We start from the raw sequence: 27,337 nt of genomic DNA, 5'->3' as shown, positions 1-27,337 counted from the left end.
TTCGAACTCAGAGATCCGCCTGCCTCTGCCTCCCGAGTGCTGGGATTAAAGGCGTGCGCCACCACCGCCCAGCCTGGTTTGATTTTTCAAGACAGGGCTTCTCTGTGTAGCTTTGGAAACTGTCCTAGAACTCATTCTGTAGACCAGGCTGGCCTCGCACTCGCAGAGATCCACCTGCCTCTGCCTCCGGAGTGCTGGGATTAAAGGCGACCGCCGGCTTTTTTTTTTTTCCCTAGTGACAGGGTGTCTGTGTGTAGCCCTGGCTGTCTTGGAACTCACTCTATAGACTAGGCTAGCTGGAACTCAGAGATCAGCCTGTCCCTGCCTCCTGGGATTAAAGACGTGTGCCACCACCGCCCGGCTTTCCTATCGAACTTTTGTTTTTACTATTTGTTCTCTAATATCCTAGGCCTTCCATAAAAATGATTGAGAGAAAGCTTTCAGGAGTGGCTGGGGAAATCTCCAAAAGTAATACACTTTGAGAAAACGCTATAGACCCTTGGGCCGCGTGGTGCTCTTACATCTCGACTGGTTGTCCTGATCCAAACCATTCATTTAAACTAAAATTGTGGCTGATACTAATATCCTGGAATCAGCACATCTCAACAGAGGATCAAGTGGATTCTTCGTTTTACAATAGCTTCGACAGGCCAAAAATATCCCGCCTCCTTTTCCAGAATATCCTATCAGCGCACCCTTCACGATGAGCGACAGCCAATAAGCAGCCAATAAGTTCCGCTGTTTGAAAGAAACCCGCCCAGGCCTTGTGTCGTCACCGGGCCTCTTAAAAGGATAGCACTGAGCCGGGAGCTTCCGCGTAGCTGGGCGGCCGGTACTTGCGTTGAAACGTGACTGTGAGTGACCCCACCTTAAAGGGGAGGGAGCCGCGGGGGGATCCGAGCCCTTTAAGACAAGGCGGGCTGGGGCCTGCCCCTTTAAGGGCAGTGCGTCCGACGGCTGAATCTGAGCCCCAGATTACCTTGAGTTTCCGTCACGGGCAGCGAGGAGCAGCTCCTAGGCTGGGTCCGGGTGCTTGGCGGGCGGCGGCGGCCTCATCCCCGCTCGTCCTCCCCGGGCCCGGAGACAGCCCCGCCCCAGTCATGCTGAGCAGAGTATGGAAGCAGCTGACTACGAAGTGCTATCCGTGCGAGAGCAGCTGTTCCACGACCGGGTCCGCGAGTGCATCGTGAGTGCGGGACCTGGGCGGGAAGGGGCTGGCCGGGCCGAGGTGGGAGGGGCGCGGGCAGCGGTGGGGACCGGAATTCCTGCTGCCCCGGCTCCCAGCACCTCGGTACTTGAGAGGGCCGGGGCCGGGATGGCGAACTCCTGAGTCGGGTGTGCTGGGTCCATGAGTCGTAAACAAAGCCGCGGGGTTTCCGTTCCTCGGCTGCTCGCCCCTCCCCCCGCCCCCTTCGACTCCTCCTCGGCGGGCGTTCCTGGCAGTGGGTCCTCTTGTGCGGAAAAGTCTGATCCTCCGCAAAAGGATGGATTTGCTTTGGGACAAGTTGATGTGCGTATTCCCCTTAAAAGTAGATGGAGGGCAATCGTAGCTGATGTTGGGATGAAGCGAGACCCGGTCACACACAAAGCAGTTAAATAGGGACGTGCAGTGGTGGCGCGAGGAAAGAGTAGGGGATGTGGTGGGTCTCCCCCCCACCACCAAGGAAGAAAGTAATCCTGTCCGAGGTGGGTTGTAAGATGTGGAGATGGGGAGGCACCGAAGTTTCCGCGCCTATTTTTCTCTTCCCTTCAATGATGGTTTGTTTTCATTCGTGTTGTGATTGAACCCTGGGCCTTTGACATGCAGCATTCCAAACACAAGCCAACACAGTGACGCACACCCCACAACACTTCCTGATAATTTATTTGACACCCTGGAAGACTGTAAGACTAGCCATTCTGGGAGTTCTTCTGTGTGTGTGTGTGGGGGGGGGGGGGTCCACAGTAGTCCTGAGCACATCTAGCGTGTTTGTTTGTTTGTTTGGTTCGTTGGTTGGTTAGTTTTTCGAGACAGGGTTTCTCTGTAGCTTTTGGAGCCTGTCCTGGAACTAGCTCTATAGACCAGGCTGGCCTCGAACTCAACAGAGATCCACCTGCCTCTGCCTCCCGAGTGCTGGGATTAAAGGTGTGCACCACCACCGCCTGGCCCTCTAGCGTGTTCTTATTCCTTCAGGATAACCTGCAGGAACCATCTCTCTGGTGTTTCTGCATAGAACTCTGAGCATACTAAAATGAAAAGGGAAGGGTTTGGAGGAATGGAAAGAAGTCTCGGCTTGCTTAGAATGAAGAAAAGGTAAAGGGACACAGGATATACTGAGGGCTGCCTTTATCAAGGAGGACTGGAAAGTACAAGTGCACGGCCCCAGGTGTAGGAATCAAGTAGCATCCTTGTGTGTCCTTGGTGGGCATCGGGCACATCTAGGCTTTGAGACACTATATAGGGACTCACCACTTGGAGGGATGAGCCCTTAGGAACTGCTTATGCTTCTGCCTTCTAAGCTGTTAGCTTAGGACATCAGCACCGGCCAAGGGCACCTGAAGGTCTTGTGTACGTCATGGCTTCCATCTAGAAGTTAGAAGTGGCCTGGGCCGGATGGTGGTGGTGATGCATGCCTTTAATCTTAGTACTCTGGAGGCAGAGACAGATGGATCTCTGAGTTTGAGGCCTGCCTGGTCTACAGAGCGAATTCCAGGCCAGCCAGGGCTACACAGATAAACTGTGTCAAAAAAAAAAAAAAAAAAAAAAAGAACAATCTAGCCTCTACTAGAAGTGGGTGGAAGTCCAAGCCTGACCTTCTAAGCTCTTCTACCTTCTTGGGTATTGCTCAAGTTCAGGGCAGAATGAACAGAATATAGCTGTAAAAATGACTGCTTCTATGGGGGTTTCCTAAGTCAGAAGCTGCAGTCGTATCCCAGACTCAGGACTTCTTGGTGTCTTCTCTCCTTATCACTGAACATATTTCCTATAAGGTCAGTTCCTCTTGGAGACTAGAAGTCATGGGAGACTGATCTTGTGTTTGCCTACCTCAACTGCAGTGATATCTTTTTTTTTTTTTTTTTTTTTTTTTTTGTATTCTCTGGCTTTGGGGAAGTGTCTAGATGTAACCCACATACTAATTAATCTGTTCAAGTTCAGTCCTGTCTAACCACTCAGGGCCATGGGTAGGTCCTAGGAGCCCTGGCCCTGAAGTTGAAAGTCACTTGTGGAAGAACCTGAGGATTTTAAAGTGGCAGATGACCAACTCTGGAAATGTCGGGCCTGACTACAGCCTTGCTGAATGATAATTAAATGGCTCTAGCTGGCCACAGAGCAGACCTGTTTCAGGTTCTGAATAAACAGTAGAAGTTCAGATTTGCTCTGTAGACACGATTCTGATAAAGCAGTTCATGGAGTATACTTTCTCATGACAGCAAATGGAGTTGGGTAGGAAAAATACGAAGAAAATGCAGACAACTTTTTCTCAAGCCTGTTACTTTCCTGGAATGTTGTCAAAGTATAGTCAGTCTCTCGTTCTATGGCCTGATTTTAGGGTATAGGATATGTGTATGCATGTGTATATATATATTTCTAGTAGTTTCTCTGTTCACCTCTAAAGATATGGTTGAAGCTTGTGGCTCCAGCGAAGTGCTGGGACTTGGTTGGCACTGTTTCCCAGGGACTTGGGATAGCCTCTGTTTGGTCCTGCTTGGAGCCCCCAGTACTGTAACTAGAAGGAAGGCATCAGTGAGCAATGTAGAATCCCAGGATGTATGGAACCCATGGGGCTGTGGAATGTGCTAGAAACTATATAGAACATGTCATTCCAGGTTGTTTTTTTTGGCACAGATCTCAATACTTCTGTTTGCAACACTCTACATCCTCTGCCATATCTTCCTGACCCGCTTCAAGAAGCCTGCTGAGTTCACCACAGGTACTTTTGACCTCCCTGCCTTCAGCCAGAGTTCCAGTTGCCATGGAGCCAGCCCCAGAGGAGTGGGTGACGGTGCCTGTTGGGAAAGGAGTGGTGGCTGTGCTGGGCTGTTTGAAACCTTTGCTGCTCAGCCCCATCCTTCCACAAGCAGGGCTAAGGTGGCCGCTAGAGAAACAGATGGAAATAGCTTTCATTTCTTTCTTGTTACTTAATTACTTTATTTGTTTATATTTTAAGTTAGAGTACAAAATAATGACAAAATAATGTTTTATTGTGGCATTTTCAAAATCAGGTACCCCTTTCTTGGTTTTATTTTGCTTTATAGACAATATCTCATGTAGTCCTGGCTGGCCTCAAACTCCTTGTAGCTAAGGGTGACCTTGAACTCCTGTCTCTACCTCCCACCTCCCAAGGTATATTGGGATGTGCTACCACATCCCTATCCATGTAGTTTTTATTCCTTCTTTTTTTTTTTTTTTTTTTTTTTTTTTTTTTTTTTTTTTTTGAGACAGGGTTTCTCTGTGTGTAGTCCTGGCTTTCCTGGAACTTGCTTTGTAGACCAGCTTGGTCTTGAACTCAAAGAGATCCGCATGCCTCTGCCCCCAAGTACTAGGATTAAAGTCATACGGCATTGCTCCCCAGCATCCATGTAACTTTCCTGATCCTCAGTTTCACCCTACAAATTGGGCATAATTAGTCCTCCTGGTACTTTGTCCCTGGGAGGACCAAGTGAGAGCCATCTGTGAACATGAACTGGTAACTGCAGGGTGAGTGCCATGGGCATCCCCTTCCTAGTGCTCTCCCACAAGGACCTGGCTCCTCCCACGGTCTGCTGACAGCAGTCTTTCTTTTTGTAGAGAGGCTAAGTTTTCTTGGAGTGTGGCTTTGGGTCTCATGGATCTCGATGGGGTTAGAGGAACATGCCCAGCACTACATTAGTGCTGTCCCCTGGGGGACTTTTCTCTGTGAAGTCCATCTTCCCCCTGTGCTCGTTTCTTTTTCCTTCACCCAGCCACTGATGTGAACAACCTCACAGACTGCAGTCTGAGCCTCTCTAAAGAGGAACCTGTTAGTGATGAGAAGGAGAAGAGCATGGGAATCAGGGGCTTCTATTCTGTGTGCCTAGGGCCACTATCATCAAGCTGCCGCCTTGGTTGGGGAATAGGCTGTGAGGTTTATAATGTAAGATCTCCCAGAGCCTCTTTTTCAGCACTGTCTTCAATGACGGGGACAGGGGACACATTGTAATAAGTTTGGCTCCCAGAGCCGCCCACTGGTGTCCTGCTGAGTCTTCTTCCTGTCTGTCTCTTGCAGTGGATGATGAAGATGCTACAGTTAACAAGATTGCGTGAGTGTCAATACCTTCAGCACCCGAATCCAGGGCCTTTTAGATGCTGAGATCTAGAAAGTCCTCTAGGGCAGCGGGAGAAGGAGCTGTCATCCATCCAAGAGGAGTTCCTACTTCACCCTATTTCTGGCTTCTTCCGGCTTTGCCCTATGCTTTCTTGGGATGTTCAGAAAAGCTGCTGTTCCTGTCTCCCTAGTTGGTCCAGGAGCTTCATGATGTGGATATTGGCTGGGGCCTGAGTCACCAGGAAATGGCTTCAGCTTGGCTTCACCTCCTAACAGTCAATGTGGGTGGGGAATGGAAGGGGGAGACAGGCTGATGGAAACAGGGCAGGCTTTGGTGAAGATCGAAAACCCCTGAGGGATTAGAGAAACCGTCTTGAATACCCTCCACCACACACACAGACACACAAAACACCCGAAGACAAAAGTGCTTGGTTGTAGCCGGGCGGTGGTGGCGCACGCCTTTAATCCCAGCACTCGGGAGGCAGAGGCAGGCGGATCTCTGTGAGTTCGAGACCAGCCTGGTCTACAAGAGCTAGTTCCAGGGCAGGCTCTAAAAAAGCTTCAGAGAAACCCTGTCTCGAAAAACCAAAAAAAAAAAAAAAAGTGCTTGGTTGTTAGAGGAAGGCCCTTATTATGGACATTTTTTTAAAATCTTATTTATTTTATATACATTTGTGTTTTGCCATGGATGTTGAGTCCCCTGGACCTGGAGTCACCAACACCTGTGAGCTGCCATGTGGGTGCCGGGAATTGAACCCAGGTCCTCAGGAAGAGCAGTCAGTGCTCTTAATTGCTGAGCCATCTCTCCAGTCCCCCATGGACAGTTCCCATTCCCTCGCAGCACATACAGAGGAAATACGGAGATGCCCCCTCTGGACTAACAGACTAGAAGGCAGCACTCTCCTTTTCTGAATGTGTTCCCAGCTGGTGCAGCCTGTGGCACAAGCCTTGCTTATGAAGTTGGGTTTTAGCTTGTCTTTATTCTCTGCACTAACACCTTCTTAAAGGGCATAGCCATATGGAGACCGAGCTCTTATCCACACAGAAAAGGCAAGCTCAGAAATCTGTACCCCTAAGCAGAGAGGAGCTTTGTTAGCATTCCTGGCATGCCCTATAGGCATGCATGGGAAGATGGCATTCCTGGGACAGCCTAAACAAGTGACACAGCTGGTGACTAGGTGCCATGACTACCTAAGGTGGCGTCTGTCCCAGCTGCCGAGGCTACCCTGTAGGTAAGGACTAGGGTGGGATGGCAGTGGGCAGAGCCCAGCTGGACAGCTCCCCCCCCCCCCATCGCTCCTGATGGTTCTAGAAGTAGAAGTCTTGGGGGGAAGTGGGGCTCGTAGGGGGCAATAGGGCAGTGAGTGCTGGGCTGACCCGTCCTTCCCTCTTCTCAGGCTGGAGCTGTGCACCTTTACCCTGGCAGTCGCCCTGGGTGCCGTCTTACTTTTGCCTTTCTCCATCATCAGCAATGAGGTGTTGCTCTCGTTGCCGAGGAACTACTATATCCAGTGGCTCAACGGCTCCCTCATCCATGGTATGTGGTCTGGACTGGAGCTTGGGGTAGGGAGTAGGGCAGGTAATTAGGCTCATCAGTCCTGTCACCCACCTTGACTGGCCCCTCAATGACCAACTCTGCTTTTCCTTTTTGACTCTAGGTCTTTGGAACCTCGTTTTTCTCTTCTCCAACCTGTCTCTCATCTTCCTTATGCCCTTTGCATATTTCTTCACAGAGTCTGAGGGCTTCGCTGGCTCCAGAAAGGTAAGTGAGGAAACATGAACTCAGGCGAGAAGCAGAGCTCTACTCTAGGGATAAACTGCAGACTTCAGTCAGAGTTAAGGGATGGGACAAGGAGTCTGCGGCTGTAGCAGCATGAAAAGTCACTGTGACCCCAAGCCTTTGGGGGCATTTCTAGGACCACTGGTAGTTAAAATGGAGAATAGGAGCTCATTTAGCAGAAGAGTTAACTGTCTTATGTAGCTGCTGCTGAAACTAATATGCCAAAGGTGAGAGAAAACATAGGAAGCCCCAGACATGCTCCACCCCTCCCACTTCCCTGCTGACCCCTGCATGGGGCAGGCTGCACCAAAGGCAGAGAGCAGAGAGCCTGTGTGATGTTGACCTCATGGCCATCTCCTTGGAGCAGACGAGACTGAATGATTGGAGGGTGGAAATTCAAGTGAATCCCCAGAATATGGAATGACCTGGACGAGTAGGACGGCAGAGTGGTTCAGAATTAAAGAGAGAATCACTCCCTCTTTTTTTTTTAATATTTATTTATTTATTATGTATACAATATTCTGTTTGTGTGCATGTCTGCAGGCCAGAAGAGGGCACCAGACCTCTTTACAGATGGTTGTGAGCCACCACGTGGTTGCCGGGAATTGAACTCAGGACCTTTGGAAGAGCAGGCAATGCTCTTAACCACTGAGCCATCTCTCCAGCCCCATCACTCCCTCTTGTCTACTGAATCCAGACCTCCTTGGTGCCTTAAGCCCAGGCATAGCTCTGATGTGTGGTTTACCCCTGTGCTTTACCTGTCTCTTCCTCCTGCAGGGTGTCCTGGGCCGGGTCTACGAGACAGTGGTGATGTTGATACTCCTCACTCTGCTTGTGCTGGGCATGGTGTGGGTGGCATCAGCCATTGTAGATAATGACAAGGCCAGCAGGGAGTCACTCTATGGTAAGAGTTAAACTTTCTGTCACTGTGATTCAAAGGAAGAACAGTCCTGGGTTCAGAGGCTTTAGTCTTTTTCTGTCACTGTGATTCAAAGGAAGAACAGTCCTGGGTTCAGAGGCTTTAGTCTTTGATCATTCAGCTCTGGTTTCTGGGCTGTGGTGAAGCTGAACCTCATGGCAAGGGGCATGTGCTGGAGCAAAGTTTATAAACCCGTGGGTGGCCAAAATTCTAGCTCTAGTTACTTCCTAAGAGCACGCCTCTGCGTTGTAACGGAGACCAGGCCTTCAATGCTCACGTTTTGAAAGACCATTTTGTATCCAAACCTTAATAGAGCTCCAGCTTTTTCCTCTTTTTTTTTAAGATTTGTTTTGTTTTGTTTTGAGGCAGGGTTTCTCTGTAGCTTTGGAGCCTGTTTTAGAACTAGCTCTTGTAGACCAGGCTGGCCTTGAACTCACAGAGATCTGACTGTCCCTCCCGAGTGCTGGGATTAAAGGCATGCACCACCACCGCCCAGTTTTTTTGAACATTTATGTGTATGGATTTTTCCCTGTATGCATGCCTGTGTACCACATCTGTGCAGCACCATCTGAGACCAGAAGAGGGCACCAGACCCTCTGGAATTGGAGCTGCGGAAGGCTGGAGCTGCCATTTGGGTGCTGGAAAACAAACCTGGGTTCTCTGCAAGATCAACAAGTGCTCTTAACCAGTGAGCCATCTCTCCAGCCTTCCCTCCTACCTCCTCTTTAGAGTTTGTAATTTGAGCACTCTGGACTAAGTAAGGGTAACTGCCATGAATTCATATAGTGAGTGTAAGGCCATCTTGGGCTATGGACGATGGGATGGGAAGATGTTCTCGTTCTCTCTCTCTCTCTCTCTCTCTCTCTCTCTCTCTCTCTCTCTCTCTCTCTCTCTCTCTCTCTCTCTCTCTCTCTCTCTTTCCCTTTCTGGGAGGAGGGGTTTCAAGACAGGGTTTCTCTATGTAGCTTTGGAGCCTGTCCTGGAACTCGCTCTTGTAGACCAGGCTGGCCTCGAACTCCCAGAGAGTGCTGGGATTAAAGGTGTGTGCCAAGACCGCCTGGCTCCCCACCGCACAATGTTTCTTTGTTTTCGCAAAGAAACATTGGCTGTCCCTTGAACTCCCAGAGATCTGCTTGCTTCTGCCTCCTAAAGTGCTATTAAAGGTGTTTGCTGCTATCACCCAGCTAAGATTCTATCTTAAAAAGAAAAAAAAAAATGCTGGCTCTTGAGTTGCATTTGATCAGCTGTGGAAAAAACTGGCATCATTTCTATAGACTGAAGTTCAAAACTGATGGACTTTGAACACATTTGACATATAGAAATATTCCTCTGGGTCCATGCAGTGATTTTAAGAAATAAATAATCAGCCAGGATGATAGCATGTAATTTTAATTACAGTATTCTGGGAGTTCAAGGTCAGCCGGAGCTACATAGACATTGGTTAAAAATAATAGATAATAGATAACCAGTTGTTCACTGTAAAGCCCAGGCTGGTCTTGAAATCTTCTGCCTCGACCTCCGGCTTCTGCTGGAATTACAGGCACCACACCCAGCCTCCCATTTTAGAATCGAGGTTCTGGCTGTGTTTAACCCTGCTCCCCTGGGCCAGATAGCAGCTGTGCCTGCCTTTCGTATAAATGAGGATCTCCAGTTTGCTCAGCACTCCACTTCTAAACTGGGCCAGCTCTCCGCAGTAGTTACTTGCCTATAGCCTGGAGGTGTTTGCATTGTGTTCTTGTGTGGACTGAGCCCTGTCACTTCCTAGGAATCAGGAGAAGTAAGACAAGCTGACGTGCTCTTCTTGTCTTTAGATTTCTGGGAGTACTACCTCCCCTACCTCTACTCCTGTATCTCCTTCCTCGGAGTGCTCCTGCTCCTGGGTGAGTGCAGAGTCGGAGAGAGAAAGAGCGTGGAAGAGCTCCTGTGGTCAGGGTGGAAGGAGAAGGGCTGGGGAGGGAGAGGGAGTGAAGGATCTGCGAGGTGACTGACATGCTCCTGTCCCTACAGTGTGCACTCCACTAGGTCTTGCCCGCATGTTCTCTGTCACTGGGAAGTTGCTGGTCAAGCCCCGGGTACGTGGTGCTCCTTGCCTTTTGTACAGGGTGGATGTTTTGCATCTGAGGCCAAGCTGCAAAATGAACCCACGGTTGTGTTGTGCACAACTCGCAGAAGGCCAAACCCTTGGTCGATATCGTGTCCTTTGCCCCATCATCTGGAGCTGGTCAGAACGCGAGGAATTGGAAGGAATAGGACAAAGCTCCTGGGCATGGGGTGGTGAACTGGAGTTAGACTAGGGCTGTAGAGGGGGCTGTCGGGGTCAGCGCCTCTGACAGCTTCCTGTCCCCTGCCCCCAGTTACTGGAAGACCTGGAGGAACAGCTGAACTGTTCGGTGTTTGAGGAGGCAGCTCTGACTCGAAGAATCTGCAGTGAGTTTACCGCTCCCCTGCCTGGGTGGTGGATTGGCCTTGGCAAGCACTGAAGGGAAGTTTGTTCTCTGCCCTCAGATCCCACCTCCTGCTGGCTGCCTTTGGACATGGAGCTGCTGCACAGACAGGTCCTGGCTCTGCAGACCCAGAGGGTCCTCTTGGGTATGTGGACTGGTGCTTTTCCCGGGGAGAGTAGTTCCTTGTTTCAAACACTCGCTAACCACCTCCCACCCCTGCACAGAAAAGCGGCGGAAGGCTTCAGCCTGGCAGCGGAACCTGGGCTATCCTCTGGCCATGCTGTGTCTGCTGTTGCTGACGGTGCGTTTGCTAGCACCCTTTGGTGGGGTGGGGCGTAAGTGGGTCCTCAGGGAGGATAGAGATATGTGTTGACATGGTTGTCATCCATAGCAGCAGTTGCCTCTCAGAGGGCCTGCTTTATGTCCTGTGCTCAGAGCATTAATTCCCATCTTGTGGATGAAGAAATACAACTGGCTTGCCCCAAGTCACACAAGGTCATTGAGAAAGTACACAGAAGGAGAATAAAGGTTGAAATCTCTTGTCTCTCCTGTGCTGGATTAGGACTTCAGGAATAATTTTAGGGGAAATGGTACCTTTGCCTAGGTCATTTCCTCAGAGAGTGTGTGTGGCCGGTGTTCTGCAGAGCTGCACCCCCAGCCCCACAGTGTACCCTATAGGTAGGCTGGTGTTCTGCAGAGCTGCACCCCCAGCCCCACAGTGTACTCAATAGTTAGGCTGGTGCAGTTTGTCCAGTAGTCTCCTCAAAGTGCTGTGTTGCTAGCAGCAGCTCTAGGTCCCTAAAGCTGGTTGGAAACTGAAAACATTGGATTGAAGGGAATGCTCTTAACATTGAGCTCAGAGCACACTGGGCTGGAGCAGGGATGATGGGAGTTGGTGACCTTGCTCCACAGGGCCTGTCTGTGCTCATTGTGGCCATCCACATCCTGGAGCTGCTCATTGATGAGGCTGCCATGCCACGGGGCATGCAGGTACAGGACTCTCTTCCCATTTCTTTTGGAGAGGGCTTAATTAAGAAAGGCTAGGGAAGCTGGATATGCTGTCAGATGCCTGTTACCCTAGCACTTAGGAAACAGGTGCATTGCCACAAGTTTCAGGACAGAATGGGCTACACTGTGCTACAGCATAAAACCCTGTCTTAAGGGATGGGGGGAGGTTGGAGAGGGAGACAGAAGCTGAGGACAAGAGGGAAGACTGGGTGGAGCTGGTGGTACTCACAGTAGGAATGTCCCTCAATCATGTCACCCCACCCCCACAGGATGCCTCCCTGGGCCAGGTCTCCTTCTCCAAACTGGGATCCTTTGGTGCCATCATCCAGGTTGTGTTGATCTTGTATCCTTCTGGAAACCCCCGTGGCTTCTGCTTACCAAACCTGCCTCCTAGTAGACTCCTTGGGAATGCTGGGGCGGAGAATAGTAGGGAGGGGCAAATCTTCATCTAACTTGGGTTCAGACAAGGAAATTATCTGATCTTGAGGACTGGGGAGATAACTCAGTCCCTTAAGAGCATCTGCCTGTAGTCCAGTGCTGGGGAGGCAGAGACAGGAAGGTCTAGGCAGCGTGTTCAAGAGCCAGTATAGCCAAACTGATGAGTTCTAGGCTTGAAAGAGTCTGTCTCAAAAGACAGTAAGATGGTCCAGTGAGGGCCGAGAGAGGACTCAGCAGTTGGGGGTGTTAATGCTCTTGTAAAAGCACCCAAACTCAGTTCCCAACACCTGGGTCAGGTAGCTCACAACCATCCATAAGTCCAGCTCCAGAGCATCAGACGCCCTCTTCTGGCCTCTGCAGGTATCCACATTCGTGTGCACACACCCCACACACGTAAACACACAGTTGAGAAAAGTTGTGGGTAAAAGTGCCTACTGTGTAAGCCTGGGAACTCACAGTGGCGTGAGAACTGACCCAACAGAAGACGCCCAGCCTGACCTGTGGCCTCTGCATACACGCGGACCCACTCCACACAGAAAAGAGGTCTAGGAGTCCTTTCTGAGACAGGCAGTCCTTAGAGGTTGGCCAGTTCTTCCCTAACCCAGTTGCAGTTACCTGATGATATCCTCGGTCGTGGGCTTCTACAGTTCTCCACTCTTCCGAAGCCTGAGGCCCAGATGGCACGACACAGCTATGACACAGGTATGGGATGAGGAGAAGCTTCCTGGGGAATGGGTGAGTTGGGTGTTGGCAACCCCCACCCCCACAACAGGGTTTCTCTCTATAGCCCTGATTGTCCTGAAACTCGATTTGTAGACCAGGTTGGCCTCGAACTCACAGAGCTCTGCCGCCTGCTTCTGCCTCCTGAGAGTGCTGGCAACTCTTGCTAGTTTTATCTCTTTTTCCTTTACTTTTTGGTTTGGTTTGGTTTTTTTTGGGGGGGTTGGGTTTTTTGGGGTTTTGGGGGGGGGTTTCAGACAGAGTTTCTCTGAATTAGTCCTAGCTGTCCTGGAGCTAGCTCTTGTAGTCCAGTCTGGCCTCAAACTCAGAGATCCACCTGCCTCTGCCTCCTGAGTGCTGTGCCACCATCACCTGACCTGCTTCTTTTTTTCTCTCACCCAGATAATTGGAAATTGTGTCTGCCTCCTGGTCCTAAGCTCAGCACTTCCTGTCTTCTCCCGAACCCTTGGTAAGTACTGAAAGTAGGGAAGGGAATTGACTTGTTTCACAGCTTTAGAAAATGAGTTTTACGCCGGGTGGTGGTGCACGCCTTTAATCCCAGCACTCGGAGGCAGAGGCAGGCGGATCTCTGTGAGTTTGAGGCCAGACTGGACTACAAGAGCTAGTTCCAGGACAGGCTCCAAAAGCTACAGAGAAACCCTGTCTCAAAAAACAAAACAAACAAACAAAAAAAGAGGTTTACAGCCTACAAACCACAATCACAGAGAACTTAGACAACATGGGTAGTAGAAAAAGACAAGATCTCCTGAGTAAATTGGGAGCATGGGGACCTTGGGGAAGGATTAAAGGGGAGAGGGGAGAGGCAGGGAGGGGAGCAGAGAAAAATGTAGAGCTCAATAAATATCAATTTAAAAAAAAGAAGCTTAAAGGCCAGTCTGGGCTTTGTGGGATGTCGGACAAGCCTCTGCTACATAGAGGTGTATGAGTGCTTTGCCTGTATGTGTGTTTGCGTACCTCTTGCCTGCATGGTGCCTGTGGAGGTGGTCACATGCCTCCGCTGAGGAGACACGGATGATTGTGAGGCACTGGTGGCTGCTGGGCGCTGACCCAGGTCCTCTGCAAGGGCAACAAGTGCTCTGAACTACTGAGCTATCTCTCCAGTCCTAGAATTTATTTGTTTGTTTATTTATTTATTTGTTTGTTTGTTTGTTTGTTTATGTGTGCATTGGTGTTTTGTCTGCATGTGGATGCTTGTGTGAGGGTGTCAGATCCTCTGGAACTGGAGTTATAGGCAGTTGTGAACTGCCATGCAGGTACTGAGAACTGAACCTGGGTCCTCTGGAAGAACAGCCGTGCTCTTAACCACTGAGCCATCTCTCCAGCCCCCTGGCTTTTCTTTTCTTTCTTTCTTTCTTTCTTTCTTTCTTTTTTTTTTTTTTTTTTTTTTTTTTTTTTTTTTTTTTTTTTTTTTTAAGTATGTACTCAGAAAAGTTGTTCAAGGGTCAGGGATGACTCGGTAAAGGCAGTTGCCACCATCAAGCCTGCTGATTGGAGTTCACTCCCTGGAGCCCACAAGGGAGGAGAGAACCAACTCTTTCAAGTTGTCTTTGACCTCTGCATATAGGCACTCACACACTCATGCACACAGAGGGACACACACACAGAGAAAGAAAGGAAAAATGCTCTGTAATTAGATATGCTCCCTAATTTTCACAAACACCGGCGGAGATCCGCTATCCCACATATAGATGGAAACAGTGTAGCTTCATAAAGGCCTGTACTGAGCTTTTTGGTGTCTGTTTTGGTTTCCTTTGTTTTATGTGCATGTTTGTCTGCACCATTTCTGTGTCTGGCTCCAGAAGAGGGTAGGCCAGGCAATAGTGGTACACACCTTTAATTCCAGCACTTGGGAGGCAGAGGCAGGTGGATTTTTGTGAGTTTGAGGCCAGCCTGGTCTACAAGGGCTGGTTCCAGGACAGCTAGGGCTGTTACACAGGGAAACCCTGTCTCAAAAAAACAACAAAACAAACAAACAAAACAACAGCGTGATGACAGTTTTCAGTCAGCTTAGTCTTTCTAGCTACCAAACTGTACACTACTGAAAACTTAATAGCAAACTTGTAGATTCTTATATTTGAAGCACTTGCCATACTGGGAACTCCAAGAAGTCCCCGAGGCTAGAGGCAGCCCAGCTGAAGGAAAAAATTCGAGTCTCTGGAAGGAGGAATGAGAGCAAATTTAGCTGCTGATGCGTTTAATAGTCCTGAACTGGCCTCGGAATGGGTTTGAGAGTAATAATACATACACAGACATGCTAGACGATGTGATGTTCAGATGTGGCCACCAGGGGGCAGCAGAAAATTGGGCTCCTTTGAGGAGAGGTTTTGGGGGATTCCCCCTTCTCATTATAAATTTTGTACTTCAGGGCTGACTCGCTTTGACCTGCTGGGTGACTTTGGACGCTTCAACTGGCTGGGCAATTTCTACATCGTGTTTCTCTATAATGCAGCCTTTGCTGGCCTCACCACACTCTGTCTGGTGAAGACCTTCACTGCGGCTGTGAGAGCGGAGCTGATCCGAGCCTTTGGTAAGAGGGTGAGACATCTGGGCTGGGGAAGTTCATTCAGAACCGAGGGTAGCCCCAGCAGGAAAGAGAATGCACTACCTATTTGTAGATCACCTGTCTCATTGACCCCTTGTATGCCCTGATTGCCTCACCTCTGAGGAGCTAGACCCGTGTCCACTTCTGACTGCTTGCCTTCTCTTTTCCAGGGCTGGACAGGCTACCCTTGCCTGTTTCTGGTTTTCCCCGGGCTTCTAGGAAGAAACAGCACCAGTGACCTCCCGCTAGGGGTTGAGAAGGAGAAAACTGGACACTGCCTAGTCCTGGAGGCAAGCCAGGGTGGTTGGCCCTCAGGACCGGGAGTCTGAGAGGGTGGGTGGAGGAGGGAACTGAACCACCTGACTGCTGTATATCTGAGCCAGAGTTTGGGGCCGGCCTCCTGCCTTTTCAGATGTAGCTGTGGCCTCAGCATGAGGTGAGCTGGGGGACTGGCTCTAGTTCTTGGTCCCAAATCCGTTTACACATCAATCTGCCTCAATCCTGTTCCAGGCCATGCCTGAAGCCTTGTTTACATAACGATGTGCAATAGGGTGGGTGGGAGTGGGTAGGGCTGGGCTGGGGTGGAGACCCTGTCTTCCTTGCCTCTGGCTCAGCGGAGCCTAAGCACTGTGCTACCCTGTGGAGGGCTTTGGACCACTGGAGAGACCAAGGTGCAGTGAGGGAGAGCTGCACCCATCAGCAATAAAGTTGATCCCAGGGTTCTCTTGGTTTTTTTTAAAGAGTCTGTCTCTGTGTGTTGTCTATTCCACCTGTCCCAGCTGGTCCCGAGTCTACCCAGGAGAAGCCTTCCTTCCCCTCTGCACTTCCAGTGCGGAGATGATATTCTTCCCTTGTCTTTACTTCAAGTTGGCCTACACCTTCAACCCCAGCACTCAGGAGTCGGGTTCTCTGATTTTTTTTTTTTGAGGTTAACCTAGTCTACATTGCAAGTTCCAAACCAGCCAAGATTACATGGTGAGACGTTTTAAAAAAATGTTGACTAGTCTTCTGGACACACCCTATTACTTGGGGTTTTGTTTATATGCCTGGGGAATTGGGGTACTGGGGAATGGGCACTAATAGGAGACCCATCCTCTGTTCACCCTCAGCCCTGACCGGGATCCATACTTAACAGTTAGCTGTAGAGTAAAGTGATTGGCTGGCAGGTTTTTGTAGTTTTGTTTGTTTTATTTCACAGGGTTTCTCTGTGGCTTTGGAGCCTGTCCTGGAACTCGCTCTGTAGACCAGGCTGGCCTCGAACTCCTGCCTCTGCTTCCCGAGTGCTGGGATTAAAGGCATGAGCCATCACTGCCTGGCCTGGCTGGCAGTTTTTTATTTCTACCCCAGAAAAGGACCTGACTTCAGTTTTGTAAATTCCTTGATGTCCTTGAGGAACAAATCTGTAGACTTCTTCAGATTATACATGGCATACTTCAAAAGTGATCATATCCCTTACAGTTATTTGAAATTACGTTTTTTGTTTTGTTTGACACAGAGTCCCTATGTAGACCCTGGATGTCCTGGAACTCACTGTGTTGATCAGGCTGGCCTCAAACTCACCTGTTCCTGCCTGTTTAGTGCTGGGATTAAAGGCATGTGCCACCACATCTGGCCCTAGAATTTTTTGTTGTTTTTCGAGACAGTGTTTCTCTGTGTAACAGTCCTGGCTGTCCCTGAAACTCTCTTTGTAGACCAGGCTGGCCTCGAACTCAGTGAGATCTGCCCACCTCTGCCTCCCAAATCCTGGGATTAAAGGTGTGCGCCACCACCGTCTGGCTTGGCTCTAAAATTTTTAAATATTCAGTTATTGGGATTGGAATATCATGGTGTGTGCGGAGTTTACAAGGTAACTTGAGTCAGTTCTTCCAGTGTGTGGATTCTGGGGAACCAAACACAGCAAATGCCTGTGTCTGCTGAGCTAGCCCTGCTGACCTCTCCAGCCCTGGGGCAGAAGGTGTCAAATCCAGGACCTCTTACTTGCTAGGCACTTGCTCTGCCATTGAGCTACATTGCCGTGGCCACGACCACGTCCTTGTGAGCGGAAGTCAGATGTCAGGAGTTTTTCTCTTCCTTTTGTTCTCCTAGTTCATAGAAAGTCGTCAAGTGCTAGCCTTGGAACTGGGTGAAGGGTGGGGGAGCCTGGAATACAAAAAAGGTGTAGATTCCACAAATATTTGCCAAGTTCAGGACTTTAAGCTAGACGGCCTTGGAAGTACACGATAACCAAGCTTGTGCTGAAGAATTGCTTTGTCTGAAAGGATGCAATATTCTAACACTTGAAGTGCTGGAGCAGTTAACTGCTGCCCCGCAGGAGCACATAGGTCATAGTGTCAAGATACCAGGGAAGGGTTTTTGTTTTTAATTTGTATTGTTTATTTTGCACGTGTGTGCATGGGCGTACTGTGGTGTGAGTGTAGAAACTAGAGGACAAGCCGGGTGGTGGTGGCGCACACCTTTAATCCCAGCACTCGGGAGGCAGAGGCAGGCGGATCTCTGTGAGTTCGAGGCCAGCCTGGTCTACAAGAGCTAGTTCCAGGACAGGCTCTAAAAAAAAAAAAAAAAAAAAAAAAACTGTGGAAACCCTGTCTCGAAAAAACCAAAAAAAAAAAAAAGAAAAAAAAAAGAAACCACAGGACAGCGTGTTTTGTTTCTCTCCCTCCACCATGGGAGTTTGGACTGGAATCAGGCTTGGTGGCAAGTGCTTTTATGTATTGAACCATCTCCCCAGCCCTGTTTTGTTTTGAGGTCTCATTATATTTAGTCCAGGTTGGCCTCCAAATTACAGCTGTTGTAATTTAAAAACAAAACAAAACAAAACAACCAAAAACAATCTTTGAGCAGGTATACTGGTCCACACCTTTAATCTCAGTTTGTGGGAAGCAGAGGCAGGTAGATCTCTGAGTTCAAGGCTAATCTAATCTATATAGTAAGTTTCAGGACAATCAGAGATACTAGAAAGACCTTATCTTAGAATTTTTGTTTATTTGTTTTTTTAAGGATTTTTATTTATTTATTAAGCATACAGTATTCTGTATACTGCACACTAGAAGTGGGCACCAGATCTCATTATAGATGGTTGTGAGCCACCATGTGTTTTCTGGGTCTTGAACTTAGGACCCCTGGAAGAACAGCCAGTGCTCTTAACCTCTGAGCCATCTCTCTAGCCCTGTTTTTTTGAGACAGGGTTTCTCTGTGTATCAGACCTGGAATTCCTGGAACTCACTCCGTAGTTCAGGCCAACTGCCTCTGCTTCCCAAGTGCTTGGATTAAAGGCGTGCACCACCACTGATGTAGGGCTTCAATTTTTTTATTTTATTTATTTATTTTGTTTTTATGAGGCAGGGTTTGGTTTCTCTGTAGTTTTGGAACCTGTCCTGAAACTAGCTCTTATAGACCAGTCTGGTCTCAAACTCAGAGATCTGCCTGCCTCTGCCTCCTGAGTGCTGGGCTTAAAGATGTACGCCACCACCACCACCTGACCTCAATTTTTTTTTAAGATTTGCTTTTAGCCTGGCAGTTATGGCGCATGCCTTTAATCCTAGCACTCAAAAGGCAGAGGCAGGCAGATCTGTAAATTCAAGACCAGGCTTGAACTACAAAGTGAGTCCAGGACAGCCAAGGCTACACAGAGAAACCCTGCCTCAAAAACCGAAATAAATAATAAATATCTGCTTATAGCTCTCATGTATGAATGTCTGTGTGCAAGCGTGTGTATGTACTGGTATGTACTGTGTGCATGTGTGATGCCTCCTAGTGTCCAGAAGGAGGCATCACTGGAATTACCAGAAGTTGTGAGCCACCAAGTGGACACTAAGAGCCAAACACAGGTCTGCAATAACAGCAAGTGCTCTTAACTGCATAGCCATCTTCTCAGCACAAAAGCTTGGCTCTTATTTATTCAGGTGTATATGTGTGTACATGTGTCCCAGAGAGGGAGGGTGCTGCCATGGAGACGGAGCTAGGAGAAACTTGGGTCTTTGGTAAGAGCAGAAAGTATTCTTACGTGCTGGAACATTGAAGCTCAGAGACTGATATTGGGGTTCAACCTGAAGATCAGTAAAGCAAAGCGGCCAGCCACCAGCTCTTACCTCGACCTCAGTCTGAAAATAGCGAACCTGCCTCCAGGAATCTCAGAATGAAACTGTGTCTGAGAGCTATCTCCTGTTTTATAATCCTCTCTAGGACTGGGGTTAAAGGCATGTGTGTGTGTGTGTGTGTGTGTGTGTTTTACCTGCATATATGTATGTTTACCATGAGCATGCCTGGTCCCCCGGGAGGTCAGAGGAAAGTGTCAGATCCCCTGGAACTGGAGTTCTGGATGATAGTGAACAGAATCTGGGTCCTTTAGGAGGAGCAGCCAGCGCTCTTAACTGCTGAGCCAGCCCTCCAGCCTCCTCAGGTTCTTGTCCTGACTTCTCTTCATGACGGACTGTGATTGGAGTTTGTAAGCTGAAATCCTTTCCTCCCCAAGTGGTTTCTGGTCTTTTTTTATTTATCAAAACAACAAAGCCCTGCAGACAGCTATGTGGCTGAGGATGAGGAAGTCTGTCCATCTGCAGGCTGCAATCCTCGGAAGAGCTGACTTCAGTGATAGGAACTGGTGGGTAAGTGTCTCTGAGAGGAGGCCTAGGGAATTGGAAATAGGTTCAGAGGAGGGAGATAGAGGACGCAGGGTGAAGAGAACTGATCCCCATCCTCTTACAGACCAAGATTTTAGGTGTCCACTGCCTTTCAACAGCTTCAAAATGACTACTTATTCAAAATGCATTGTGCAGGATGAAGTACATACTTGTAATTCAGCACTCAGAATCTCAGGGCCATCTTTTTTGTTTGTTTGTTTGTTTGTTTGGCTTTTTTTGAGACAGGGTTTCTCTGTATAACAACCATGACTGTCCTGAAACCCACTTTGTAGACCAGGCTGGCCTTGAACTCACAGAGATCCACCTGTAATGGTGTGTCACCACCACCAGGCCTTAGGCCAGCCATCTTAACGTAGCAAATTGAAGCCAGATCAGCTACAAATGACTGTCTCAGACAAAACAGAGAAATAGGGATATATCTCGACTGATATAGATCAATCGTGTGCTTGCCTAGCATGTTTGAGGTGCTGGGGATTTTATTTTTATTTTAAAGGTTTTATATGTATGGGTGTTTTGCTTGCATATCTGTGTACCACTTGCATGCCTGGTGTCTGAGGAGGCCAGAAGACAGCATTGACCGCGCCCCGCCAGCTGGAGTTACAGAGGGTAGTTAGCCACCATGTAGGTGCTAGAAACTCAACTCAGGTCCTCTGGAAAAGGAGCCAACACTCCTAGCTGCTGAGCCGTCTCTCCAGCCCAAGGCCCTGGTTTTGGCCCCCACCACATAAACCCAGTGTGGTGGTGCATGACTAATCCCATCCCTGGGAAGCAGTTGGAGACCAGAGGAGAAAACTCTCAAGGTCAGCCTTCTGCAATATGAGTTCAAGACCAAGCCTGAGCTACATTAGATTCTGTCAAGAAGGAGGGGGAGGGATGAAAAGTGACCCTTGAGTGCCTGGCAAAATTGGGGGACACAAAGCTGGAAAAGTGTTGGGCTGGCAAGATGAATGAACAGGTCAAAGGACTTGCCACACTTGATGGTTAAACTCAAGTTTAATCCCTAGAGCCCACAGTGAAGACAGCTGATTGTCAAAAGTCCTCTGACTCCCACTCTTGTGTTGTGGCACGCGTGCTCACGCACATACACCACCCCTAAGCTGGCTTGTGAGAGTCTAGTTTTGTTTCCTCAGAAGATACAAACTCACCAAGGAAAATGATCCTCTGGGATCCACTTCTGGTTATGGATGACTGTGGAGGGAGAAGAATCAGGGAGACCTGAGGACCACAGAGGAGGGAGGCTTTGATTGTATGCCCAAAGGGCTTGGATGGCCTTGAGCAGAAATTGGAACTCAGACTTCCTGGATGACAGCAGCGGGCATGGCCTGCCAGAGTCGACTTTGGGAGCAAAGACTAGCTAGCAGAGGAAGATAGTTTGGTTCCTAATTTAGACTCGGAGGTAGAAGGATGCTTAGCCAGGCAGCCAGGACTGTAAAGCTTCAAGGATTTCCTAAGCAGGTGCCTGCCTGGTTTCCAGGATGGGACACACTTCAGTGAAGAATGGAACGGTGGTGACCGCTAGGTCCCCCGCCTGGGTGGGAGAGGGCGGGACAGTCCTGGGAGAAGGGCGGGGGGCGGGGCCAGGGACCACTTAAGGCGGGGTCAGGGCGGTTCGGGGAGCACCGGAGCTGGACAGCAGGGGCCGGCTGGGCCGGCACTCACCCTCGACCCACCTGCCCTGTAATGGTAGTCTATCAGTGGTAGGTTCCAGGTTCCCCGGGGCATGTAGGCAGTTAGTGGTTGCCAGGTGTTCGGAGCTACCAGCGCTCCAGGTACCCTGGGGGCTTGCTTCTCTATCTGTGGTGCTGGCTTTTGGAGATGCCCAATTGACAGGAGAGCTAGTGAGGACCAGAACGCTCCCATCTGACCCAATTCCACTGTGCCCATGGCTCTGCGGGCCAGTCTGTTGCCCCTGTGCTGCCTGGCACTCCTGGCACTGTCTGTCCAGAGCTGCGGGCCGGGCCGGGGACCGGTTGGCCGGCGGCGATACGTGCGCAAGCAGCTTGTGCCTCTGCTGTACAAGCAGTTTGTGCCTAGTGTGCCCGAACGGACCCTTGGCGCGAGTGGGCCAGCAGAGGGGAGGGTAGCAAGGGGGTCCGAGCGCTTCCGGGACCTCGTACCCAACTACAACCCCGACATAATCTTCAAGGATGAGGAGAACAGCGGGGCTGATCGCCTGATGACAGAGGTAAGGAACGCTTCTCCCCACCTGCTCTCGTGCACATCAGTAACTCCTCTTCCTTTTCCTACCTGGAGTATGAACTGTCACTTTATCTCCCGAGACCTTAAACTAAAATAAAGTAAGACCTCCTCCATCACATCCTTCAAGAAAGCAAATAACCTGCTGGCTGGTAGTGGTTTGGAGGTATCCAAACGGCAAAGGCTGGGATGGGGAGGGGAAGGAGGAACTGACTAGTGAGAGTGAATCTGGGAGAGGCTGGAGTGAGGGCGGGGAAAGGAGGATGGCGGCCGGCGAGACGGGAAATGGCTGAGGCGTGGACCGGGGGTCAGCCACCGAGCCAGGCAGGAAGGGCTGGGGTGAGCTGGGGGCCAGGAGCTGGCTAGGGTAGGTAGCCTACAGAAGGCTTTACACTTAGCCTGGCTCTTGGCCTGATGTCCAAAAGTTCTGAGTCAAAAAGAAGGGGGCTGGAAAAGGAATGGGCAAGAGTCAGGTTACCAGACCATCTTCCTGAGAATGGGGTGGTCAGGGATTGTCCTCCGTCTTGAGAGAGGTGTCCTAAACCAGGACAGAGTTTGGGTAAAAAGTCGTCCTCAGAACAGATAGATGAACCTTGAGACCTTTGTCTCGAATAAATAATTAAATTCAACTACCATGATGGAGCACCTGCTAAAGATGGGCGCTGAACCTACCTGGAATACGGTGGACCATGACCTGGAAAAGAACCCCCTCTGGTCATGTTCTGGAATGTCAGAACTGAAAGGAAATTCAGAAGACATATTTCTCCACCCCCACCCCACCCCTCACTTATATCTGAGAGGTGGGCCCCAGGGGGAAAAAGCAATTTAATCAGGGCCTCACAGCTAATTCATGGCGTTGCCAAGACTAGAATTCGGGACTCCGGGTTCCGAGTCCTATATACTTTCCATTACACCACCTAATTGTGTGTGCAGTAGGGAGGTGGGGAGAGGAAGGGGTACGGATTTCCTCTGACTGCCATAGCTTTCCAGGTTACTTTGTTAGGAAAACCTGTACAGGGAAGAAAGTTTTTTTATTTTTTGTTTTTTGGGTTTTTTTGTTTTTGTTTTGTTTTAATGTAGCCCTATGGGCCAGGAACTTGCTATGTAAAACTCACAGAAATCCTCCTGCCTCTACCTCCTGCTTGCTGTGGTTAAGGGTGAGAACTAATCACTCCAGGGATGAAGTCATTCTCTTTCTAGAAATCAGAAAGGAGCATTCCTTTCCACCTTGGCCACGGAACTGGAACTTTGCGGTGCTTCCCTCTGGTTGAAACCTGCAGCAGAGGGACAGAACAAGGGATAGGCTCAGGAGGCCTCCAAAGGCCTGGGCAACCCCCCCCCCCAACACACACACACCCTGTCTTGCTTATCTCCCACACCCTGGCTGCAAAAGGACTCTATTGAGTTGGCTCCTCTGTTCTGGGCTACTGCCCCCGCAGGTCAGGGCCTTCTTAGGGGACAAAACGACACGAAGTTGGAAAGAGTACCACTTGTATAGCGCCTCTTCAGAGGTGCAGCTGACTAGAAAAGAGGGTAGGGGGAATGCCCTCTAGCAATCATTTAGAATCCAAGTTTGAGGTGAGAGATGAAAAGGGACAAAGAAAAAGAAGTTGTTTTCTGCGCTCCTCCTGTGCTCCTGCTCCCGTGGTGTCTCGGCTCTGGTGCTCGCCAAGGTCTCCAACTCCCAGACCGGAGCCGCCAAGATAACCGTGGCCTCCCTCCCCCGGGGGTGCAGGCCTGCGTCCGTGGCTCCTTTGCCTCCACTCCCACCCTGCGCGGGAGGTGGAGGTAGGTCCTGCCATTCTCAGGTGCTGCTCCTCCCACGCCTCTAAGGGCTGATTCCGAAACGGAGATGGGAGAGATGGGGGCTCTCAGAACTGACACAGTGGCAGGCTGGCCACGCTGGGGGAGGGGACCTGGCGGGCGGGAGCAGGGATGTGGGGCGCGGCGTTCTGCCCTTTCCTCTCCCTGAGCCGGGGCGGCTGAAAAGCGCCTTTGTAGCTGGAGCTGCTGAGTCCGCTTCTCCCGACGCGTTCCCGGCCTCGGCCCGAGATTCTCGCTTAGTTAAGTCATCCGGGAGAATAGCCATTGTACTTCATGCAGCCCCCGCCACCCGACTCTTTTTCCAGCAGCCTTGATCCCACGCGGCTCTTTTTGGGCACCTCTGTAGGGGCGCACCCAGACCACCAATGGGTTAATGCTAGAGGCTGAAAGGAGGAGGAGGAAGGAAGGAAGGAAGGAAGCGATGCCCAGTGCCAGGGAAGGCAACTAAACAAAAGATGAATCAGACGGAGGGAGGGCAACTGGGGCCCCGGGGCGGGGGTCAGGCTTAAATAGGACTCGATTCGGGGAGCCAGGCCCTCCCTAACCAAACTTCCATCCTCTCTCTCTCCTATGATTCTCTCTTTGATTGGACTGAGGTCCTGGAACAAATAAGGGTGAGATGTAGGCACTGAAACTGGGGAAAATAACTGGGTATGGAGGACACCCTCTCACCTTCAGAGGGGTTAATCCCATGGTTCGGTTCTCTAAGCATGCCCTGGCAATCAAGTACAGATTGGTGACTACACCTATTCAGATCCTCGCTTCCCCAGGACACTGAGAAACCGGGAGGGAATGGAGTTGGTCCAGAGAATAAAGATGCACTGATGCCTTACTGGTTGGTCCCTTGCACCTCACCCTGCCCATCGCCTGCCCGGTGGTGATGGTAGTGGTCGTGGAGAAACTGGCTGCTTTATTCCCCCCACTAGCGTTGCAAAGAGCGGGTGAACGCTCTAGCCATTGCGGTGATGAACATGTGGCCCGGAGTGCGCCTCCGTGTGACTGAAGGCTGGGACGAGGATGGCCACCACGCTCAGGACTCACTCCACTACGAAGGCCGCGCCTTGGATATCACCACGTCTGACCGTGACCGCAATAAGTATGGTTTGCTGGCGCGCCTAGCAGTGGAAGCCGGCTTCGACTGGGTCTACTACGAGTCCCGAAATCACGTCCACGTGTCGGTCAAAGCTGGTACAGTAGACGCCAGATGGTGGTCCATCCAAAGGGGGCTTTTTTGGGGGGATAGTCTCCTTGCTACCCTCAAGGGACCGAACAGGCATTAACGTTGTAAACCACCTTTTCCACTTACGCTCAAGGTGTGACTAGATCCCTGAAAATTGAGCTATATCCCGTGCCTAGTGAGGTCTGCGTTGGGCTTCACCCACATCTTCTAGAATCTGTTCTTGTATTTGCTGATCTGGTCTTAAATCCTCCTTATGGCTGTGCCTTGCAGATAACTCACTGGCGGTCCGAGCCGGCGGCTGCTTTCCGGGAAATGCTACTGTGCGTCTGCGGAGCGGCGAGCGGAAGGGGCTGAGAGAACTCCATCGTGGTGACTGGGTACTGGCCGCCGATGCAGCGGGCCGGGTGGTGCCCACGCCGGTGCTACTCTTCCTGGACCGGGACCTGCAGCGCCGCGCCTCCTTCGTAGCTGTGGAGACCGAGCGGCCTCCGCGCAAACTGTTGCTCACACCCTGGCATCTGGTGTTCGCGGCTCGTGGGCCAGCGCCGGCTCCAGGTGACTTTGCACCGGTGTTCGCGCGCCGGTTACGCGCTGGGGACTCGGTGCTGGCTCCCGGCGGAGATGCGCTCCGGCCGGCTCGCGTAGCCCGCGTGGCCCGCGAGGAAGCAGTGGGCGTGTTCGCACCGCTCACTGCGCACGGGACGCTGCTGGTAAACGACGTCCTCGCCTCCTGCTACGCGGTTCTGGAGAGTCACCAGTGGGCCCACCGCGCCTTCGCTCCTTTGCGCCTGCTGCACGCGCTCGGGGCGCTGCTCCCCGGGGGTGCGGTCCAGCCGACTGGCATGCATTGGTACTCTCGACTACTTTACCGCCTGGCGGAGGAGTTAATGGGCTGAGCATCCGAGTATAGAAGTACTCCAGGCTCTGGGTGAAACCGAAACCGAGGCTAAGATCTGGGGATGTGGGCAGCAGGTGATGCTGATTGGGAAAGTGGGTATGGAAAGGGACTAGAGAAAAAGATGAGCTGTACTGGAACTTACTGGTTTAGGGGCAACTTTTAGCTGAGAGCCGTGCTCCTCCGGTCCTTGATAACTGGGTTTGCTGATAGGCACTCTTTAATGAGGACTTTTTTCTTGCATCTTCCCCAGTGCCCCAGTCTCACCCGATAATTTTATTTTCTATTTATAAATTGTAATATAATGATCTAGTTGCCCAGCCCACCAAGGTGAGGGCCTGGAGTGTGGCATTAACACTGTCTGACACAGCCAGTCGATCTGATGCCTCACGTTCTCATGCAGGTGGCTTAATAAAGGGAAGGTTTATTGGAAACCACCTTCACTCAGACAATTCACCTCCAAAGAGGAGGAGAATCCGGACTAACCAGAGTCAACACCTAATGCCCAACTCTCCCTTCTTCCGCAGCAGGATCTTTCAAACCCTTTTGCTGCAGAGGGCGTCCCAACAGACCAGAAATGCCCTGCCCTGTTTTTGGTGCTGGTCTCACCCCCATCTGGGACCAAAACTGTTCTTATGAGTACACATCCCAACTCGGGGGTGGGGTGGGGCTTACCGAGGGAGCCTGAAGGCTGATGCTCAATGCATTTGTAGTCTTCTATGAGCTGTTTTGGCCTATCCCTGTCGACTATAAACCAGACCAGCCGCCTCCTGCCCACTGATGGGATTTTGCTAGGCCAGTTTATGAATCATGGGTGTTCCTTACAGTTCACACACATTTGTGGCCTAGACAAAAATCCTAGAGTGACCAGGAATGGTGGTACCTGCCTATAATTTCAACACTCTGGAAATGGAGAAAGGACAAAACAGGAGGACTATGAGTTCAAGGCTAACTTGGGCTGCATTGTAAGGGGGGGTGGGAGAAGAGAAACTGGGGAGAGAACAGGTTTTTGCTTGGGTATATCCGAGGGAAACAGGCTCCTCTGTCAAGTTCTAGCATTACAGTGCGAGTTTCTTCCTCAAGTGCTACTCTGCCAGCTTCTCATCTCCCCCATTTCTTTCCCTTCTGTTACTGACTGTGTTTCTTTGGCTTGGGTGTTGTGGGAAATCTTGGGATTCTAACACAGTAGACACCTGAGATGCAGGTAGATCGATGCCCCTAGCTAGGAGTGCACAGGTAGAGACTGCTCTGGAACTGGGGTATGTAGGATCCTCGGGATCAACAGTCAATGTACTACCAGGGCCTGCCTGGGCTGAAACCTGTTAAGTCTTGTTGCTAGGAAGATTTACTCTGAATTTCTGAGCCGAGGCCGTTCTATGAATATGCTGCCCTCTGGTGGCATTAAGGAGAATTCTAAGCCTAGGGACACAAACAGTTGTGTGTCCGTGTCCCCCCTCCCGTTCTCT

At 50.4% G+C, this 27,337-nt stretch overlaps 2 protein-coding genes across 3 annotated transcripts; both read left to right on the top strand.

The window, feature by feature from the left end:
- Positions 1-820: 820 nt before the first annotated feature.
- Positions 821-15,403, top strand: Lmbr1l (limb development membrane protein 1 like). Of its 2 annotated transcripts, XM_038343446.1 has the most exons (18): positions 824-854; positions 1,002-1,186; positions 3,827-3,911; positions 5,226-5,259; positions 6,662-6,801; positions 6,923-7,026; positions 7,822-7,948; positions 9,775-9,843; positions 9,971-10,035; positions 10,318-10,390; positions 10,469-10,552; positions 10,632-10,708; positions 11,320-11,397; positions 11,685-11,758; positions 12,465-12,555; positions 12,976-13,042; positions 14,960-15,121; positions 15,307-15,403. In XM_038343446.1, the coding sequence occupies exons 2-18, from the start codon at positions 1,115-1,117 to the stop codon at positions 15,372-15,374; spliced, it is 1,470 nt and encodes a 489-aa protein (XP_038199374.1). In that variant the 5' UTR covers positions 824-854; positions 1,002-1,114; the 3' UTR covers positions 15,375-15,403. The 2 variants fall into 2 exon arrangements, with proteins under 2 accessions (XP_038199375.1, XP_038199374.1); XM_038343447.1 differs by having other exon boundaries at positions 821-1,186; positions 15,044-15,121.
- A 6,255-nt stretch (positions 15,404-21,658) lies between these two features.
- On the top strand, positions 21,659-25,872 carry Dhh (desert hedgehog signaling molecule). The gene is made up of 3 exons (XM_038343932.1): positions 21,659-21,961; positions 24,723-24,984; positions 25,247-25,872. The coding sequence occupies exons 1-3, from the start codon at positions 21,659-21,661 to the stop codon at positions 25,870-25,872; spliced, it is 1,191 nt and encodes a 396-aa protein (XP_038199860.1).
- Positions 25,873-27,337: the final 1,465 nt, after the last annotated feature.

This window comes from Arvicola amphibius, chromosome 9 (genome assembly GCF_903992535.2).
Source record: "Arvicola amphibius chromosome 9, mArvAmp1.2, whole genome shotgun sequence".
Lineage (NCBI taxonomy): Eukaryota > Metazoa > Chordata > Mammalia > Rodentia > Cricetidae > Arvicola > Arvicola amphibius.
This window is presented reverse-complemented; position numbering and strand designations above follow the sequence as displayed.

Excerpts from the sequence above, each read along its gene's own strand:
- Lmbr1l (XM_038343446.1), top strand. The coding sequence starts at position 1,115 with ATGGAAGCAGCTGACTACGAAGTGCTATCCGTGCGAGAGCAGCTGTTC. Across the intron at positions 10,709-11,319 it reads TGTGTCTGCTGTTGCTGACG|GGCCTGTCTGTGCTCATTGT; the intron begins GTGCGTTTGCTA and ends CTTGCTCCACAG. Across the intron at positions 11,398-11,684 it reads CCATGCCACGGGGCATGCAG|GATGCCTCCCTGGGCCAGGT; the intron begins GTACAGGACTCT and ends CCACCCCCACAG.
- Dhh (XM_038343932.1), top strand. The coding sequence starts at position 21,659 with ATGGCTCTGCGGGCCAGTCTGTTGCCCCTGTGCTGCCTGGCACTCCTG. Across the intron at positions 21,962-24,722 it reads CTGATCGCCTGATGACAGAG|CGTTGCAAAGAGCGGGTGAA; the intron begins GTAAGGAACGCT and ends TCCCCCCACTAG. Across the intron at positions 24,985-25,246 it reads CCACGTGTCGGTCAAAGCTG|ATAACTCACTGGCGGTCCGA; the intron begins GTACAGTAGACG and ends TGTGCCTTGCAG.